At 38.2% G+C, this 20208-nt stretch overlaps 1 protein-coding gene and 1 long non-coding RNA gene across 3 annotated transcripts in view; one reads left to right on the forward strand and one right to left on the reverse strand.

Annotated features, from left to right (window-relative positions):
• The window catches only part of NRDE2 (NRDE-2, necessary for RNA interference, domain containing), a 48863-nt gene that overhangs the window by 23587 nt on the left and 5068 nt on the right, over positions 1 to 20208 (reverse strand). The window contains exons 1-2 of one of the 2 annotated variants that reach the window (XM_058831324.1): positions 4632 to 4766; positions 812 to 920 (exon numbers count right to left, since the gene is read on the reverse strand). The exons of the other annotated variant lie outside the window; for it this stretch is intronic. Coding sequence (XP_058687307.1) covers positions 812 to 920; positions 4632 to 4710 — 188 coding nt within the window. The 5' untranslated portion in view covers positions 4711 to 4766. Of the gene's footprint in view, positions 1 to 811; positions 921 to 4631; positions 4767 to 20208 lie in introns of those variants that run through there. 2 annotated transcript variants of the gene reach the window in all.
• Positions 4941 to 11479, forward strand: LOC131575641 (uncharacterized). Its single transcript, XR_009276825.1, has 4 exons — positions 4941 to 5071; positions 5687 to 5774; positions 6051 to 6250; positions 10394 to 11479. It is a non-coding gene; the product is annotated as an uncharacterized LOC131575641 (long non-coding RNA).

Raw genomic sequence — 20208 nt, forward strand, 5'->3', positions numbered from 1 at the left:
AAACACTGATTGCATTTCAAACACACAATGCATGTAAACGTAAGACTAAGTACAGAAAAAGATGTACATCGGTGTGCTTGGTATTATAAAGATATTCTCTATCATGTATACCAACAATTATCATAGACAAGGGAGCTTGTGTCAAATTAAAAGTGACTAAGGTTTTGAACTTGACAACTACAACCTGACTGCATTCACTATTGAGTGCTAATTACAGTGTAGATAAGCCAAGTATAGCAACTAGTCCAGGGAAAGAATTAAAACCAATTCTTCAGCAAACCTGGCTCTTAAAGTTCCTTTCTGCAAAAGGATAAAATTACCCACTTGAGTTGACCAGCATGTTCTACAGCCACACTCAACTAGATACAGGTAATATTTCATTAGTTCACATCAGCAACTGTTCTTCAAAAAGCAAAAAAGTCAGCTGTGGTTGATTTCTCTGGTTCCCACAGAGAAATCATAAAGATGATGCTTAATCTTTACATTATTTCAAGGGTCACTTTAGACATTCAAAAGCTAATGAAGAATCATGATTGCTGAGTTCCCTCTCCATTCCAAAATATAATTTAAATGCTGCTCTGAGAAAAAGAAAATGGGAATGTAATTGCATACATACAATTTCTCATTATTTTAAGTTAAAGGACATGGAAGCATTATTCATTCTTTTACACATGACTCAGTTCAGGCATTTTTAAATACTGAACAGTAGAATGAAAAACAGCTTTTAGCTTCTGAATTTGGTCTCATATAACAAAAGGTAAGAAGTACAAAAGAAAGAGGCTATTTCCAAAGACATTGAAGTACACTCTACCTTATTAATGGTGATTTTTCAGGAATGAGATTGGCAACTTCTGTAGTGCGCTGGTGCAGTAATAATGCGTCCTCTGCAGAGAAGCTTGGGTTACTAAGCCAGTCTAACTCTGTAGGTTTCAAAAAGTGAGACCAATACAAATTAGCTTGCTGTTTTCTTTTAAGCTGGGGGTTAATCTAGTCAGCAGACAGTTAAATTCACAGTAAATGTCACTTAGTCATGTGAAATAATTGAGCATATTGGAAAGCACTCCATGAAATTTTACATTTAGCTCATACTGAAAGCAGATTCCATGTTTAATACACAGCTCTAAACATAAAAAAATAATCTTTCCAACAATCATTTTTATGATTTAAAAGTTCTGGTTTTATATGTAGACTATATAAATTTGTTATATAAGATAATCTACTGTATCATATTTACTACTATATATCAATTACACATAAATTTCTACATACAATATAGAATAAAATTAGGTACATATTCAAAAAGTGAAATTAAAAAAATACAGAAAGGCATAATTAAACAAAAGGTATAGTTAATGAATGTTTTGAAGCTTATACAAACTAACAAAAGTGTGCTTTACTGACTGCAAATTTTACTGACAATTTTATTGATAGGAACATCCACTACTGAAAAGAATACTCAAGCAGCCAAAACATGTCACTGGATTCTCAGTTCTCTAACCACTGAAATATTAGACTTTTCAACACTGTGAAAGGAAGCCATTTGATTCTAATTTGGATGCACTAGTCAGCATTAAGTATTCTGCATCTATATCTCTGCATTTCAGTCACCAGATAAGATCAGACACTGACACGATGTGGAAGGAAATTTTTTGTCTTAATTTTACTGATATTAAAAGTTTTATAATGACTTTCACAGAGTTTTCATTTCTAGAATTCTTTTAAGCATGTGAAATCTCTTAGCTATTAAACAACAAAAGTAATTTTGCGCAAATACAGAACTTAACAGCAGCAGCCCCTCCAGTACCACACTGACAGAGACAACATAAGGACCAAATTTGGTCTCCTTGCCTCTCCTCCCTGCTCTTTACAATCACTTTTGTCTGAGTGTTCTTCCTGTCACATTCTTGTCTTTGTGCTCTTGACTGCACTGACCTGTACTCCTTAAACAGCATGAACTCATTGTCTGTCAAGCCATACACCTCTCCTCCTTCTAAAGTATTTCTTTCAGAAACAATTTTGGTATGAAAAGCTTTTTTCTGTCTCATGTCCCTGAGTTGTCACCCACAAAAGGATTTAAAGCAGAGTAGGCTGCAAAACAAGTTGTTAGCCTAAGTTAAACACATCAAAAAATACAAAAAATAAAGCAAAGTCAGAGTTTGTGTTTCCCAGGAGTCCAACCCATTATAAAAGGCCCCGTGAGGAGTGATCACCTCCCTGGCTCCTGAACCTTCATCTTTGTGCATGGGAGAATCCACAATCCATGGCACTGTCAAAACCAAAACACACTTCCCATGACCAGCCCAACCAATATGCTGCAGAACACCACTATGCACCATTTCCCAGCCTGTTCCTGTAGCTTGGTTCTACCTAAGCAGATAAGATCAAATTGCGTTTTTAATGCATTGAAGAATCACTCCACGACCTCTGTGGCTATAGCAGGGAAGTTCAGCATTCTCCAAGTACAGTATTTTCTGAAGAATTTAATCAAACAGACCTAATACTCAGAAAGAAATGAGCAATTTTTGCCATTATGCAACATGCAAGTTCAAATCGCCTGTAAATAATCTCAAGTGAATCAGTTAGCTGGATACAAGCATCTCAAACATCACAATGCATTCCAAACTACCTCTTCACTTGTCAGGTTTTTTTCTTGTGGAATGTCTAAGAAGTTTATAATTTTCGCAGAGCAAATATAAAAGACCTGTTTTTCAATAATATGCACGTATTTGTTACATGTTTATGAGCACAATAGCAGCAGCAATCCAATGACATTCTCTTTATACCTTCTCAAGCAAAAATAAAAAATAAAAATTTACAGTGCATGTCTAGAGAGACAATTTTTAAGAGTTACACAAAGCTTTTTGTTGCCTCTCAGGACCCTGAACATCCACTTTCAACAAAATTCACTGCATCATCTGACCTACAGCATAGTTCAGACTGCAAATATAAAATGCTGCACATTATGCTTACTAATGTCAGCAGGGTTACTTATTACCACTGCTCTCTTCATGGCTACAGATAAATTTGCAATTTATCTACCACCAAACGGTAATTAAGCTTGACAACATAATTGTAACAAAGCATATAGAAAATTGCAGCACTCTAGAGGCTGCTGCAACTCAGCAATAGGGCAGCTTAGGAAGCATAAGCACCACTTCTGTTTCTGTTTCAGATGTCACTTTCACTTTAGAAACAGTTTGGGAAGGTTTTTAAAAGTATGAGGCAGAGTGGTTGGCTGCATGAAACATGACCAACATATATACATTATTCAACCTTTACAATAAAGCTACCAAGCAGTCCTAAATGTCTGCTAAAGGCACCTTAGTTTTACATAACATTAAAATCAAAATACTCTGGGATCTCTGTATTATGATGCACTTTGGCTTCACATCAGCTCTGAGCAGAGAACCATTTATCAGAGAGACAGACGCCTGTCAAGTTCTCAAGTTCTCACAAGCTGAATATGTGAAATTTGATATACACCACCATAAATGTGGTTGTGAGTTAATATTTAATTTTTACAACTTACACTAAAATGTCGTTGCCAACAACAAAGTACAATATTTATTAAAACATAAACCAAACAAGTTACGTTCCGGTTTTGTCAATAATTATCATACAAAAAGCTTCCAGTATACTAAAATTTAAGCCATAAGCAGTGCTAGCAACTGAAATCTGGATCCATAAGTCAGTCTTACATCTTTTTCTGTATAAACTGATCTTCCAGAAAGGTTACCTGAAGCTACATAGGCTACCATAACAAACTTAAAGGCTAAATTCCCAAAGTTTTAAAATATAACCAAAGTCTTATTACCAGAGAATTTTATTGTGTATCTGCCTGACAGAACAGCTCCTCTATTCCTAGAAGCTGTAGTTTGGGATCTTATTATGTCCACTACTCCCTACACCAAGTGTCATTACCAGAAAGGGTCCTAAATGCAGCTAGAACATCTCTGTACTGGCAGAGTGAGTATCAACCATTTTTATGCCATCAGGGGTAGTGCAGAAATGGTTAGAACTAGAAGCTAATGCACCATATCAACTGGACCAAACATACAAGAAATTTAACCTAGGTAAATAATTGTTTGATTTCCCTTCGCTGTGGTGTCTAGAAAACGGGAAGATTTAAGGGTGGTAGAACCTGGCAAGCAAAAGGAAAGGTTAGTTCAGTAGAATTAATAAACTCACCGCTTGGCATTACACCAGAAAGTGTTATTTATTTTAATACTATTATTTATTTTATTAAAAGTATTACTCTCTAGACATCAACTACAACAGTCAATGTAGACAATGAATCATGATCTCACTTGTAATCTTCCAAAAAAGTCCTTTACAACTATGATTTGGCTTAATAAGCAAGGAATTAAAACACTTTTCAAGATAGCCAAAGCCAGTGGGGAAAGAAGGAAAAAAAAAAAAAAATAAAATAAAACCAACAACCAAAAGCCCCCGTGCCGCGCTCCGCAGCCTCCGGGTACGATGGTTATGGGCCGATGGGCCCGACCCGGCGGCGGCACCGCCCCCGCCGCCGCTCCACAACGGGACGAGGCACTGCCGGAGCGGGGCCAGCCGCGTGTGCCGAGGGCCGCCGGACAGCTGTTAAGGGAAGGACGGTTCTGCCAGGACTTTACCTCTCGTGGAGCCCTCGGAGCTGCCGGCGGGGGGCTCCCCGGGCTGCGCGGCCCCGGCGAAGGCCGGGAACAGCGCCATGTCTCGGCCGCCGCCGCCCCCAGCCCGAGCTGCCGGCGGCAAGATGGCGCCGCGGCGCCGAGCGGGCTGGGAGCGGTAGTTCTTCCGCCCGGCCCCAAGATGGCGGCGGGGTGGAGGAAGGGTCGGCGCTGAGGTGGCGGCTGGTGGGCGGCTTTCTGTGGGGTTCGCGTATTGTGCGCCCTCCGCCGCCGCACTGTGGGACTGGAGCAGGGAACTGCTGCGGGAAGAGGCGGGATGCAGTTTCCAGAGTCAGCCCTTCCTACCCTCCACCCTCATCCCTCATGAAGCTCTCCGGGACGGAACGCCCGAGCGATGTCTCTCTCCAAAGACTGGAATGCTCAGCTGTGTAAAAGACGATGCTGTAAGAGGCCCCGCGGCCTTTCTGTTGGTAATCAATGTAGGCCTGGAGACCCGTGTGCCCTGGCAGCCTGTCCCAGCACCGCCAGCGAGGGCACGGGGCACAAATAACCTCCTGCAGTCGGGCCTGCCTCAGCCTCCTGACCAGGGAGTCACCCAGCATGTCTGATAGCATCCCTGAGCCTGCCCTCCACAAACGAACTGGAAAAATAATTTTTTATGCTTTTACACTTTGTGCTTTCTTGGACAGGATGTTCACCTTCTTAATTATGTATTGTCTGAACCAGTATTTCCTTTTTCTTTTTTTTTTTTTCTCTAGCCAATGCCTGATTCTTGCATTGTGAGGAAAAAAATAAGCACCCTATTCACTTTTTCTGCAAAATTTTATTCCCTATTAATATACTTAAGTATTTCCCTTCCTGCACTGAAAAGTTTGCCTTTTTTCTATGTATGGTAAAGCCATTACATAATAGTCTCCTTGTTGAATTTCTTTAGTTTTTCTAATTCTTACACAAATACTCATGCATGACCAGAATGTCATGTAATGAATTTCACGTACAGAGAGTTTAAGGATTATATGGAATTATGATGACTGGTTTGTTTTGTGCTCCTTTTCCAGTGTCTTCTGATCATTCTGTTGGGCTTTTGTCTTCTCCTGAGCTCCAGTATCTGTCAAGAGACCATTTGTGACTGGCAAAAGATAACAGGTAACTACTGTGTGTAGATGATAGGATTAGCTTCCCCATACACACTGGTTCAGATCTACCACACTGATTTTTTGTTCATTTTATAATTCATCTTTTAAATATTTCAGCAACCTTTCTCAGTTAGATTTCCAGTTGATTGCTGTGAATACCTTTGCACCATCTGCACACTTTGTCAACTGTATGGTCACTTCATTTGCAGCCTTTTTTTAGATGCTGATGACTTTATCCTTTAGAAAATTCTAAAACTATTTCTTAATCCTTGTTTCCTACCTTTAGTTTATTATTAGTCCATAAAATGCTATTCATCACCCAGAGATAAGTATGAAAGTACAGAGAGAAGAGGATTCAGAGCAAAACAGTGATCATGGACACTGGTAGTCTGGAAATCATCAAATGAGTGGGGCCTGATTGCCAACTTGAAAGTTTGGCTTTAAGTGTACAGTCACCTACTGATGTGGAGGCAAGTTTTTGTTCAGGTATGTTACCATCTATGAAGTTTTGTCATTAGAATATAGAAACATTAGAATATAGAATATATAGAATATAGAAAATGTAGTATGTAATGTATAGAAATATGTATCTACCTAGAACTGATACAGAAGATAGGGAAGAAATCTAAAAGAAGCACCTTACCAGTTTTGAAGAGAGAATTAAAAAATAATTATCTTGCCACATGCACTTTTTAGTCTTTATCCTGAGAACAGAAAACTTATGTAATTTTGCAATCTGCAGTTGTCTATCTGCCTGGCATAATTTCTCCAGGTAGTTTTAGAACTCATGATCCGTATCAACCAAATTTAAAAGAGGGTTACAGGTTATTACATTACTGCAAATCAAATTAAAAGAGGTCGGAACTCAGTGGATTCTAAGTGGGAGCAAAACTCCAGTGTGTGTGCAGTTCACATTGGGAGAGTAACCTGGGAAAGTTGAGCCAGAACTCTCCTGTTCTTGGAAATATTTGTTACAATCATATATGGATAGTTCCTGAAATCTGTAAATGCATACTTCAGCAATGGGAAAACTAGTACCTATCTACAGAAGAATAATTATTTCCCTCTTATGAGTGAGACTCAAAGCCCTTTCCAGCTTTTGATGCTCTAGTGCAAGATAAACAAAACAGATTTAATAAAAAAGCATTCAGTTTATTTGCTGAATGTCATTTTTCACATTGTCTCTGAGTTGCTCACAGTGATGGTAGCTAATGGCTTCTCAAAAAGAGAATACAGAAAATGTGCTTTTTGAGAGTAAAGCAAATGAACAAAGAGAGAGTTTATGAGAATCCTAAACACAGATTTATGTCATATCCCTGAAAGTTATACCAAATTATGACTAAAGAGAAGGATACATTAACAGTGTTATTGTTACCATACATCTGTTACTGTGACAAACAAAAACCCCAACCAATACAAACGTATTTAACACTAACACAAAATTGAAAGAAGTATTTTCCATTACCACAAATGAAGTTAAACTTGTGTGAATGTTGCTTTGAGATAATTGCACAAATAGTTACTATTTAACATTAGTAGAAAGTAAAATCTCCTACTTTGACATTTTCTTGTATTATTGAGTGAGCAATGCCCATGCTGATAAAGTGTAGTTTTCTGCAATGTATCCAGTGTATTAAATGAATTGGTTGCCTCAATCCAGTTGAGCCACGCTTTTCCTTAGGATTTACTAAAAAGCCTGACCAAAGGACTTCTTGATGACTAGAGTAAAGAAATACTCAGCAGTTCCTTCAGCTCTATCCTAGTAAAAGCAAACCATCAAGCCTTTTACATTACAGACAAAACCACAGTAGCTGCATATAACATGAGTTCCTTGTTGATAAGAAGGAAGGAACTAACCAGCTAGAGAAAAAAGACCCTTAAGAACACTCTGGTCTGCTTTTTACATTGTTTCTTCCTATTTAACATATTAAAATCTGGTATACCTATTTTTTTTTAATTAATTGATTTTAATTTAAGAATTTTCCTCCTTTGATAAGGATTTTCTTCTTTGAAAAGCTTTACAATGAGTAATGTACTGAACTGCCTAAACAGATGTGAGAGTGATTGTTTACAGTAAATTTAGGATTTGTGTTCTTTTGTATGTTTTGATAAAATCATAGCATTATATTTAGAGGCAAAAAAAGTGGCCTCTCAGGAGGTCCATTGTCACATATAGGTAAAACCTTACAAAAGAAAGGCCTTGTAAAATCATAGTTCAGGCCTTGTTACTAAGTTTAGCTAGCAGCTAGCCTGATATGTTCCCATGCAAAAACATCTAGAGAATGAAAAGTTCGTTAATATAACAAACTATTATTGGGGAGAAGAACAACTGAGCCTGTAATAGCAAGGGATCTGTTCCATGAGAATCAGTAGAAAAAGTATGCAAAAATTGTTAGAAAAGTTTTGATTAATATGTACACTCACCATTACCAACCAATTAACTGAGTTCCTAACCAGTTGGAATTAAACACGGTGCCTTCTGATAACCATATAAATATAAGCTGTGTGCAATAAAGATTGAGCTATGATGGGAGAAGAAAAAGGTGTCACTGTCTGTCTCTACTATGACAGTCCATAACATTTTCCTTATGAAATTGTAATGGACATTTGTGAATCGGGTGCCATGTGAAGCAGCAATTCAGATCTCCATTCTGGCCAAACAGAGCTAGAGGGACAGTTGGATGTATTCACTTGTGCCATCTTTGGCTCCCCTCAACAACCCTAATGTGACAGACTGCAGGCTTTTGCTCCATCAGCCTTTTCAAACCTCACTGACATACTCAATGCTGCCAGCATCATGTGATGATGCCCTCATATCATGATGAGAATGCTTATGCAGCTTACTCCTATGTGGCTTTCATGCAATGCATTTGGCATGTTCTAGGAGTGAGAGGAGCTGGGCAATTGGAAAACGAGGGGGAGCAGGACCTGTGGAGCACAACAGGATTTCCAATAACACAGGTCCCTGTTCTGATGGCATGCCAAACTTCCAGCCATACTCTACATTTTCCTAGTCCTTCCTCGGGTTTCTTTCACTAAAAATCCCTTTGTCTATGCCAGCACTACTCAGATGTATTGAGATCTACTCAGTAATTTTACCAAGGGCTAATTTTTTATTGACACCTACTCAGCATGCAGAAACACAAGAACTCTGTTTTCAATTCTGCCAGGTGTGACGTGTGGCTGCTGGGCTGTAACCTCAGCACCATCCCACGGCTGGCCTTGCCAGGAGAACAGCACAGAAGAAATTACCTCCTGCAGGACTATCACGTGTTTGGGACTTCAGTGGAGCTATTGAAGTCCCTGTACCTATTTTATTTCCCTTTCTACCCCATTGTCAGGGTGCTATGTGGACTGGGGTCCCAGGGGCTGGCTGTGCAGTCCAGGCCAGGTGCTCCCCAGTCAGGAGCAGGGCACTGGGAGCACCAGGGACAGCCCTAGCCCTGGAATCAGGCACCACCTTGACAAGGACAGGCTGGGACAGGGACCCTTAAATATGCCCAGCCTGGAGGGGACCATGGCTGGGGGGGCAGGGCTGTGGGGAGCTGGAGATCGGCTCTGCTCTTTCCCTGCAAAGCTGCTGTTACACTTCCCAGCCCTTCACCCTTCCCACATCTGCTGCTCACTTCAGGAGGGAGAGGAGTGGCCTCCCTGGAGCCTGAATGTACCTCCACCTCCCTGCCTGCTTCCTCTCCCAAGTAGCCAGATTCATTCTGCTAGCCAGGCATGGCAGGGCTGGGGCATTTCACAGAGGAAAAGATGTAGAGCTCTCTGTCATCTCGTGCTTCGCCATTGTTTGAGAGGGGCAGCTCAAGATGTCTTCTAGGAAAAAGTTCTTCTCAAATGCCTAATGTTATTCTTCCAATCCTCAAAATTGATGTGATCACAACCAAACATAATTGGATACTAAGGTATAATAATTTTACATCTGTCTTTCAAAAGGGCTTCTCTTGTATTTTTAAAGGGAAATAACTCATATTTAGCAACAAATTTCAATTACTAATGTTCTCTTCAGTTTTAATTATCTATTATATTACTTGTACAACAAGTATTCTAGGTGATGATATTGTAGAATACTGCTATTACATTTAATGTATCGTATTTTCTCCTCAAAGGACCTACTTTGCAGGTCAGTATGTACATGTTTCCTGGAGTATTTTATACAAAGATTTTTGAAAATTACCTTATAAAAATGCAATTCTACTGCCTTCTTCTTACAATGTAATACCTGAATAAAATCTTAGCAGTTTAAATTATTAATAAAATAGGGCTGTAAAATTATAAAATGGGAAAGGTGAAAACATTTTTCCTTCAACAGATAAAATTAAACAGAAAATAAACATATACAAGTTGATTGATGTATTATTGTTAATATTTTCACAAAGCCTGTCAGGCCATCTTTCTAATGCTTTAATAAATCTGATGGTTTATTTACTGATCCAAGTCCTAGCTGTAAAATCTTCATTTATGGAAAGCTTGCAGGGCTATCAAATGCTTGCTGGGTAGATCAGTTATTACAGGTATGTTTGTGATGGACATATGTAATAAAGATAATTGGTTCAGTTCAGATACACAATCTAATGCTACACTTCAAAAACCTAAAGGAGGTTTTTTTCTTGATTTTTTCAGGCTGTATGGCAGTGCTGGCATCGAACTTCAAACTGAAGCCATGGTCAGACTGATCCTGTAGGCAAATTTGAAATATGTATGCACTGTTCCATTATACAAAACAGAAACAGCAAAAAAATTAGTACGAAAAATCTATTTCAAAGCCATATTCTAGACAGGTCTATGAGGTGTTTAAACATAAACCTCAGACTTACAGTATTTGAAGTTCTACCATGTATTAATGTATGCATATGTGAATACAAGTCTGTATTTCTGTATAGATTCCAAAAAAATGAGGGTCTTGATATTGTTGCCAGTACATTTACTGTGATCAAAACACAGTAGGAGAGGAAGGAGGTATTTTGCAGACATAAGCACAGCCTTTTGCTGGCTAGAAAGGCCTGCTAGCATTTTATACAAGTCTTCTTGGCAAAGACTAGAGAATTTTAAGACATTCATAATGATCAGAACTTCCTGTACATATCCAGACCCATACAATTTTTTCCAGTTTCTTTTTGCAGAGAAAAGAGGCAAGGAATTTTAGTCCTCAAAAAAATGCAAACCAAATCAACCAAACCAACAAAAAGCCCCACCCCATATCCAGTTTTATTTTTGGCCTGTTTTTATATTTTGTAATTCTGCCATGTTTCTTTTTAAGATACTACAAGAATAGATCATCCTGTAAGAAAAATGCATTTGACATACTTATTTTATTCTAAAATCAAAGCAAGTGTTACATGCCATTTTGACAGAAAACATGAAATTTACTGCATAAGTTTGAGGTGACTTTATGGCTTCATTGTGCAGCCACAGGTGAAGCTTCCAGTTACTGTAATGAGGTGGGCTTTTTGGTGTCTTGGAATCATAGGATCAGATGTTAATTTGGAGGAGGAGTCATATTCCTAAAGAATCTTTCAAAATGCATCCTATGAAACAGCATGCTTAAATAGTCAGTATTTAAAAAATAAATAAGCTGTACCAACAGTCAGGATTTTCCATTTTCTATTTATTGCATTTAGCAGTTCTGCATTTTCCATGGATTTAATGATTTCTTATGTAAAATCTATGCTAATTTCTCATTAGACTTTTCCTCAGAATAAAGTTGATCTTGCCATTTATCCCTAGTCTCTAACCTTTTGTGGACATATGTCTGGAAGGGATGGTCTGAATCACTGAGCTCATCCTTCTCTGCAGAAAACCTCACCACATAAATGTGTTCATATATTCAATTTTGAAATTTGTTGGGCTTTTCTACCCACAACTCCTGTAGAGAGACAGGTCCAGAACCACAATGTTCAAATGCTTAGAAACATCCTGACTTCCTCCTTAATTACATTTACATTTATATTCATCTGTTTCTGGGCCAGCAATTTCCTATGGCTTAAAATAGCTCTCTGCTTTATGAGGGTGCTAACCTGGATGTAATCTATGTACAGACAGCAATCATATGCCACTCAGCCTTTCTGCCATTAAGCAATTTTTAAATTTTCATTGCTCAGTCCACTGAATTTTTTGCACTTTTCTCAGTTCATATTCTGAACTAGAATTGTACACAGTATTCAAGACATAGTGGTACTTCCCAGTCTCTACTGGGAATATTTTACAGCCCTGCATTTAACATTTAGTTGGCTGAATTATACTAGTGTCTCATAATGACCATAATTAATAATTATAATTGGGCATTTCCAAATAATTGCTTCTCTTATATGAATTCTCCCTATTATACCAGAAAATCTTGTTATTAATCCCTAAGGACATGACCTTCTATTTGTATTAAATTCAACACTACTTCCATAGATCACCTGTTTTATAGGATTGAAATTTTTGATATGGCTTATTGTGAGCAATACCTCTGTTCTTGCCATCATCAAGTTTAAATAGCACATTCTTATTTTTGTGTCGTTGCCTTTGTTAAATAATATTGGCCAAATGTTGGTATAAGGAGCCTCCACTGAATTCTCTCTTTGGTCGCATAGTCCCCTTTCCAGCACAGAGCTATTCTCATCCCTCTTTTAGCCACTTCTTTATCTAACTTACATTTCTTGTGCAGTTTCCCATTTCACCTAATAATCTCACAATTGCTACATTGTCAAATGCTTTACTAAGATAAAAATTAATTGTATCTAACAGATTTCCATCATAAAAATTCTGCTGCTGTTAAAATACACTCACAGTCTATCTTTGGTAAACTTTTATCCCATCTTCCATTTATTTCCATAGTGTTCATTAACTTTGAGCTTTATTTTAAAGATTTGTGTGCTGTTGTAGATTAATGGAATAATTGCAAAGATAGCAAATGTTCATAAAATAAAAGTGATGCTTGTTATATAGCACCAGCAGAATACCACGGGTGGATTAAAATCTCAACCACAAGCCACAAAACTTAATTTCCTAGTTTTTTCACTAGTCAGTAATGCTTCCCATCCTTTTGAACAAGATGAGCTCTTCTAGTTTAGCTTCCATCCCACAGTTCTTTTCACTTTGCGTATGTTCTCTCCTGGCTTCGACTTTCCTTACTACATCTTTGTCTGTTCTGAAAGCTGCAAAAATTACTCATTAGGCTGGGACATGCATCTAGGTCATACTAAACCTTTAGGGTTCCCCCTTCTTTATGTGCTAGTTGCAATATTAGCCTATATTGCTAAATAGTCTTTTTACTTTTTGTTTCAGTCTGCTGCAAGATCTAGCTCTGAATTAGGTTTGGCAAATCTTCCTTGAGTCTGCACCTCCAAGACTCCAAATCGTAGCTTTCTGGATTTATTAATTTCCCTTCTCCATTCTATACAGAGCTTTTCCTTGTTTTTTCTCTGACTGTGAAGGTAGTTACTCATCCCTCTTTCATACTTGGAATGTAAATTCCAGACATTTTTTGTATCTGTGTTAGATAAATTCCAGATCTCTGTCATGTTTAAGCCTCTGATTTATTACCTCAATTACTATGTCTAATTTACCAATGTTTGTTCTTATAGTATTAAAAAAGCCCTCTAAAACTTTGCCAAAACAGTTTTGTTTACTCTTCCATTTCATTTGGATTTTTCAGCCAGGTGGGGATGAGAGAGGACTGTTCTGTTATTACTTTTAACAAAACCAGTTTCCTCCCCATCTTTACTACCTACATAAATTAGTTTAAAATAGCATCAGTTTGTACCCAATAAGAAAATAAAAAAGCTTTTGTTGTCACTTGCACAAGTACCTGAGCTGTAGTGGCATTAGCAGCCCATGTTTTTCACTGTACAGCTGCATTTTTTAATCTCTCTTCAACCTTGTCAGAAATCTTCCTCATCCCCATGTTTTGGCAACAGCTGAGATGCCTGCACATTTTCCTTTCTCCAATCTCCATTTGTGCTGCAAAATTACATTAATTCAGCTGCCAGCTAGACCGTAAACTTTCCTCAGTTTTCTAGAAAATTTCAATTTGTAAATAATATCATATAGCTATCCATTATTGGTACTGAAAATTTTATTACCAGACAATTTGCATAATGCTTGAGTTGTATGTCACCTCTCTGCAGGAATGCTGATTGCTGTCACTAGACAACTGATATGACAGGCATTGAAGCTAGTTGATAAATATACAGTTTAAAAAAATCTACAGTATAATGACCTGAAATCCTGCTGTCCTCAACTATTACACAGTTCTTTCAGCACACTGAAGATTATTAAGCCTATAAAAAGCCCAACCTAATATACCTAAATTATGGATGGTATCACTAAGTCATAATACTATATTAACTGGGACTAATCAATTATATATTTATTAAAATTTAATCCTCTATCTTACTAGCAGTGCAAGTCCTATCATACAGACTGCAGTTATTCTGCTGATGTGCTGTTCTTTCGACCCTAACAGCATCAGTATGCTGCACAACCTTGAAAATAGGAGAATGCACAGGTAAGTATGCTTGGTAAGCTCTATAACAGCAGTTGGAAATGTAATTTTCATGTAGAGAAGAAAGAACATTCATTTTATTTTTACGGTTCTTCCTCCAAGAACCATAGGTATGTCCTCAAAGGTATGTCTGTGCTTTTTTCATGCACTTCTTTTTCACCTTACCTGTCCCTTATTGTTTTGCTACACCCATTAAATTGCATTAAAGCAGTTCCTTTGGCTCAGAAGGCTGGAACCAGTTGTACATTCAATAAATGTATTAGGAGGAAGAGTAAGGATGATGGCAATTCAAACCTAGTTCCTAGCACAAGAATAATAGCCTAAACCAAATAATTTGAATGTCCATATACCTGCATCAGGCTAAGAGTGAAAATATATATACAATTTTATGTTCTGTAGCTTATTTTATATACTCATACAGGAGTGGACCAGTTTAAAATTTACAAATTCCTAAGAAAACTGAGTAGTTCAAAAATCTGTTAGTCTGTACCACAAACATGAATACGCACAACTTTATCAAAATGTTTGCAACCATCTTCATTCCTATGTGAGCAGGAGGTTGGACTAGAAGATATTCTGAAGGCTCTTCCAAGCTGACTCATGTATCCTGTATGAATTCTCTCTCTTTAGAATTCTCTCCCTTCACAACCACGATTCCACACCCAGACATGCACAAAACCAGATGACAATCGTTTGTCATAAAGCTCGTAGCACAGATCTGTCTCCCATACATATTTATTCCCTTTTTAGTACTCAAACTCAGGATGATCATTACCACACATGACCATCTGCTTACAAATGGCCAGGCATATATTGTTAATTTTTTTTCCCAGACACTCAGTATTGTACACCAATCATTTATCTCATTTTCTGTACCAAATACTCTTTCTTCCCCTTATTAAATGTTACTTTCTTTTCTAATTCCCCACAGATTCTTCATTACTTTCAGATCATAAATTTTGTTCAAAGCAGTTGGGCTTTCATGAACCCTGAGTTCATTTTCTCAACTGCAGCCATTATCTGAAATACTTTCTACCCATCTGGCTATATCAGTTTTTTTGGACAGAGGACTTCTAACCTATTTTCATGACTTCACTTTATTTACATGAAGTGTCATGTAAATATGGACAACGTCTAAGCTGCTTCAATGACAGTTTCTTATTCCATACACTTTCCTTTGATAAACAATTCTTGTCTACTCTTTTCATTATTATGCACATTAGATATGACCTCTTCTTTCTATAATTTAGCCTAGAAATCAGTTTACCATTCTGAACTAGGAATCAGATATACATAAAAAACAATACCAAAAAAGTCCATATAGTAGTAAATAGGAAGGCAGATAACAATTGACCCAATTAATTAATGACTAAGATATTACTGCTAGTGTTCATCAGTATATCCAGAAAAACTTCATTAAAGTATAGCTAATCATGGTAGACAATCTTGTGCTGAAAGCAGTGCAACACTGCAGCTGTATTTCCTAAGAATCACAACCATTGATTCCTAATATTTAGGGCTGCTCAAAGTCTTAAAATCCAAATAACACTTAAATGGCATTCTACCAACTCTGCTATCAAAAGGGTATCAGTGAGTTTTAGAATTAAGTACTTCTGAGCTAAGCACATTGCTGTTTTAATGAAGAAAGTACAGCATATGCTTAAATCAAAAACTTCTGGCACCTTCACACTGAAAGGGGAAGCTGCACTCCGCCCCAAACTATGTTACAGCCTTTGGCAGAAGCATGCGGTAGCCTCATATGAACTGCGGAATTTCTAAACACTGTCAGAGCAGCCCTCATTTAGGAGGAGCTACATAAAGCAGGCACTGCTAGGTTCATCCAAGTTCATTTACAGAACACTGCACCTTCAGTTTGTGAGTTGGTATCCCATATTTGTTAGCAAAAAATCAGGAACACTACACTAGAAAGGAAAGAGACTCCAATGTTGACATTATAGAAGTTCTTGAACTGCCATAATCCTTAATGGAGGCCCTGTACTAGAGTACCACTACAGAAATATGAACCCTGAAGACTTTAAGACCTTGTCTGTAAAGTATCCCGTTTTAAAATACTAAGATCAGGTTTTTTCTTTGGCTGCTTGAAGTAATTACTTTCTATTGCTATTCAGTAAATAACCATTTCAAAAAGGTAAATTACTAAGACTAGCAGTCACAGACGAGCCCAGAGAAAGGATATCCAGATAATCAGCATAGTGAGTTAGTGACTTGTCAGAAACATAGATGAGATGGGGAGAGGTGCTTGGAGGGACTAAGGAGGAAAGCACTAAGAAAGGCCAGAGTTAGAAAATGCCAATAATATCTTAATAAATAGCTATAGCTAAAGAGAGATTACTGGTGATAGAACTTGTTCTTCTCAAGTAAAAAAATAGAGTATTTTCTTGTGTTGTTTTTCCCTGCTATTCAGGAACCCCCTTCTTCCCTGGGGTTACCAGCTGTGTTTTGATAGTCAGATTGGGCGGGAGATTTGTCCAGCAGCAGATTCTGACATCTTTTTTTCCTGTCAAGGAAAGAGCTTGACAGTCATCAGTTCCGTTGCTTGTCAAAAGGGAATCTGTTTGCTCCTTGTCAAAGTGCCTGCTCTGCATTTATTACCTTTGTTTGGATTTATTTTCCTTTTCAATTATGTTTTCTGCACACAAGGATTCTCACCCTCTCAAAAAAACCTGCAGTTAAACCCATCAGATGGCACTACTAGAAGGGATTTCTGAGGTCTGATGATCATCAGGCTCCCTCCACCCTGTACATTTCCCCCCTGCCCCGCAGGGGGGGGTAAGTGGGGTGGTGTGACAGAGGCAGCTCCAAGGATGAGTCATTTATTTATCTGCAATGTCTTGCCCCACCACACCCAGTCATGGGGCAGAGACCCCCCGCAGCAACTTTAATTGTGGCCTTTCCTTCACTGAAGTTGATGACAAAGATGACTGGCAAACCCGAGGCTCTATTACTTCTCATTCCCAACAAGCCATGAAGTGTACAGTGGTAGATTACTCAGTGAAGCAATCGAGTTTTTCAGAGTACTGTGTGTGATTTGTAATTCTGTAACCTTGCAGTTTTCTAAGTGGTGGTTCAGAACTAAAATGAAGGTAATACTTCTTTCCTCTGCTGAAATCAAATAATTCTATTTATTGATGCCATTCCTAAATTATTTTATTTGCAAAGGAGAAAAAGCCTTCTCTCAAATCTCCAACTACCTACCATAATTTTTCTTTTTTTTAAAATTATTTCACCTTCTCAAAACATGTTTGGTGATGGTGAAAGCATTGTTTATCGATATTACTCCTAATTTGCAATGGTATAGTTAATAAAATTAATAAAATTACAGAAATACAGCTGAACTGTGGCTACTGTTTCATGATAAAAAATGGCAGTAGTAGCTTAAAACCTTCTTAATACCCCTGTGCCCGTCAGCTGCGCCAACACAATTGCTTGCACTTAACTAAGGCTCATTAAAAAGTTGTCAGCACTAAGTCAAGGAACTGACTGGAGTTAAAAAAGAATTATTGATTGTGATAATCACTAGCACATTCAGTTGCTAGCACAACTGAATGGCTGGCATACCACAGGCAGAAGAGGGAACAGGAGCAGGGAAGCAGGAATATCTCATGCTGATAGTGGTGCCTGGACAGCAGCAAAATAGCAGCCTGTGCAAGATCAAAACTGAGAGAAGGACTGGAATGCCCGTTGAGCCAATTCTCAATTATCTATGATTAGATTATCTTCATTGCAGATTATCTGTGCCACAAATGTACAACGAACCACCCTTACTCCAGCACAGGTATTAGCTGAAGCCCATGACTGTACAAACATCTATTGCAAGACTGTGCCTGGCTTAGAAACAATACATGCACCTTCCTGCAGAGCCAGAGATCATAAATTCTGCCAAAACAAAGTGGCCTCTGAAAAAACAGCTGAAGTTTTTCCTCACTGTGTTCCCAGAACCAGGAGTGACAGACAGCAAGCTGCAGTCACACCACATTGCTTCCCCTCAGGAACAGCTCAAACCTATCTGGGCTTCAGGCCAGCTGTAGGCGCCTTCATGTGGAAATGATCCCCAGCAGGCAGGATTATGGGAGGCCTTTTAGGTCAGGTGAATACGATACACATGCACGGATCCGGTTTGGATATCTGACCCAGGCAACTGGGGAGATAGCATTGAAACATCAACAGCAAGAATCCTGGCCAGTTTCTGGAAGAAAATATGGGAGCAGAATGAAAAGGCCAAAATGTCATAAGTGACACCACCAGTGAGGCATTTACACTATAAAGTATTGCTTGCAAAAGAAAATGGGAAACATTACAATTAGGAGGAGTAGGGTGTTGAGAAGCATTCCATCTTTGGGTCAGCTCCAGCCCAATTGAGCTGCATGACCCTGAGGATTCAGATGAAGTTATAAGGTGATTCTTTCTTGGTTGTTACAGTGGTAACACTGTTTACAAGCACAGCTGCTGCCTACAAACTATGATCACCTGTCAGTGTGGAGGTACGTTTTAGTTCTGGATAGCATTTTTGTAGCTGATTATTCTGTTTTATTGTATTGCACCATAAATGTGCTTACCATTTTGGATTATTTGGAGAGAATATCTTTTACCATAGAAAAGCAAGCTAACTTACAAGTGAGCACAAGTTATTTTAATGTAATCACCATCACAGTTTGCCTTTAATGGATGATCAAAAGTTCACAACTTATTATTTTCATACTTTGCATACATTCAGATAAGGTGCACAACCTCATAAAAACAAGTTAGCTTCAGGACTTGCAGTTCTGTATGTCTTGCTTGCCCTGTATAAGCAATACCAAACAAAGCCAAACAAGCTATTAGCCTGTTCCTATGTTGCAATCTTGTGGAATATTATATTCCGTAGAAGTGTCAATTCCTTTTAGTCCCAAGAGTTGCTCAGATTTCTGCTTCTTTAAGGGTTTTTCTATTAGGAAAATAAATTGATGAAATTTGATATGATCCTTGTTTTTTTAGGAATAATGGGCATTACAACTTGATTTATGGAGCACAAAGAAATTCACATGAATAGGAACAATTTATTTGCCTGTAGTTCCCAGACTTTTTGTAGGCAGTTGTATTCTAAAAATCTTCCTTCCAGCATTTCCAATGCCACACAGACAGAATAACAGCAGCTTCCCAATGACTTCCTCAGCTCTGAAATTATTTCTAAATCCTCAGAAAATCAGGTGAACTCCTTGACCCTTCTATTGTCTGCACCTATGCAGTACCCAGAGTAAGCACAGTATTTTCTACTTCTCACTACGTAAATCAAAGTTTTAATTGTTTCTTGTGATCTCTGAATGGAAAGTGGCTCTCATGGCCCCTACTTTGAACAAAACAGTTGAACTGTCCAAAGCCCAACACAGTTAGCATGCTTTTCAGACTTCATTTTTTCATATTGTCAAGCAGATCCCTTTGGAATTGTACAGAATCTCTTCTCTTAGCCAGATAGCACAGGCAATCCCATGTGGCCATCCAGTGAAGCCAAGAGAATTACTGCAGGGATGGATCTGGCAGTACAGCATGTTGAACTGAGCTCCCTTAAGCAAGAAATCAGCACAAATGTACAAATCCAACTGTGTCTGAGGGTTCTAGTTTGCAGCCATCTGTACAGGCTTCTATTGCTAAACAGAAGTAAACCAAATGTTAGACTGAATGATATTCATTGATTTATGCATGAGGGTAAAAAAAATACACATAATTATGAAAGCTGAAAATAACTAGATAAAGCTGGTTTGAATTATTAGAAAACCCAGAAAACATTACGTTTCAGTAAGACACTAAGCATCCACCCTAAAATATGTTGACACTGCAAATTAACACCAGAATCCCACTATGACATTTTAAGATAATCTGATCTAAAAGTCACAGCCAGCTGAAGGCAGGTTGCTGTATGTTAACTTCTCAGACAAAACAAGAGAGCAGA

Source organism: Poecile atricapillus, chromosome 1, assembly GCF_030490865.1.
Source record: "Poecile atricapillus isolate bPoeAtr1 chromosome 1, bPoeAtr1.hap1, whole genome shotgun sequence".
Classification (NCBI taxonomy): Eukaryota; Metazoa; Chordata; class Aves; order Passeriformes; family Paridae; genus Poecile; species Poecile atricapillus.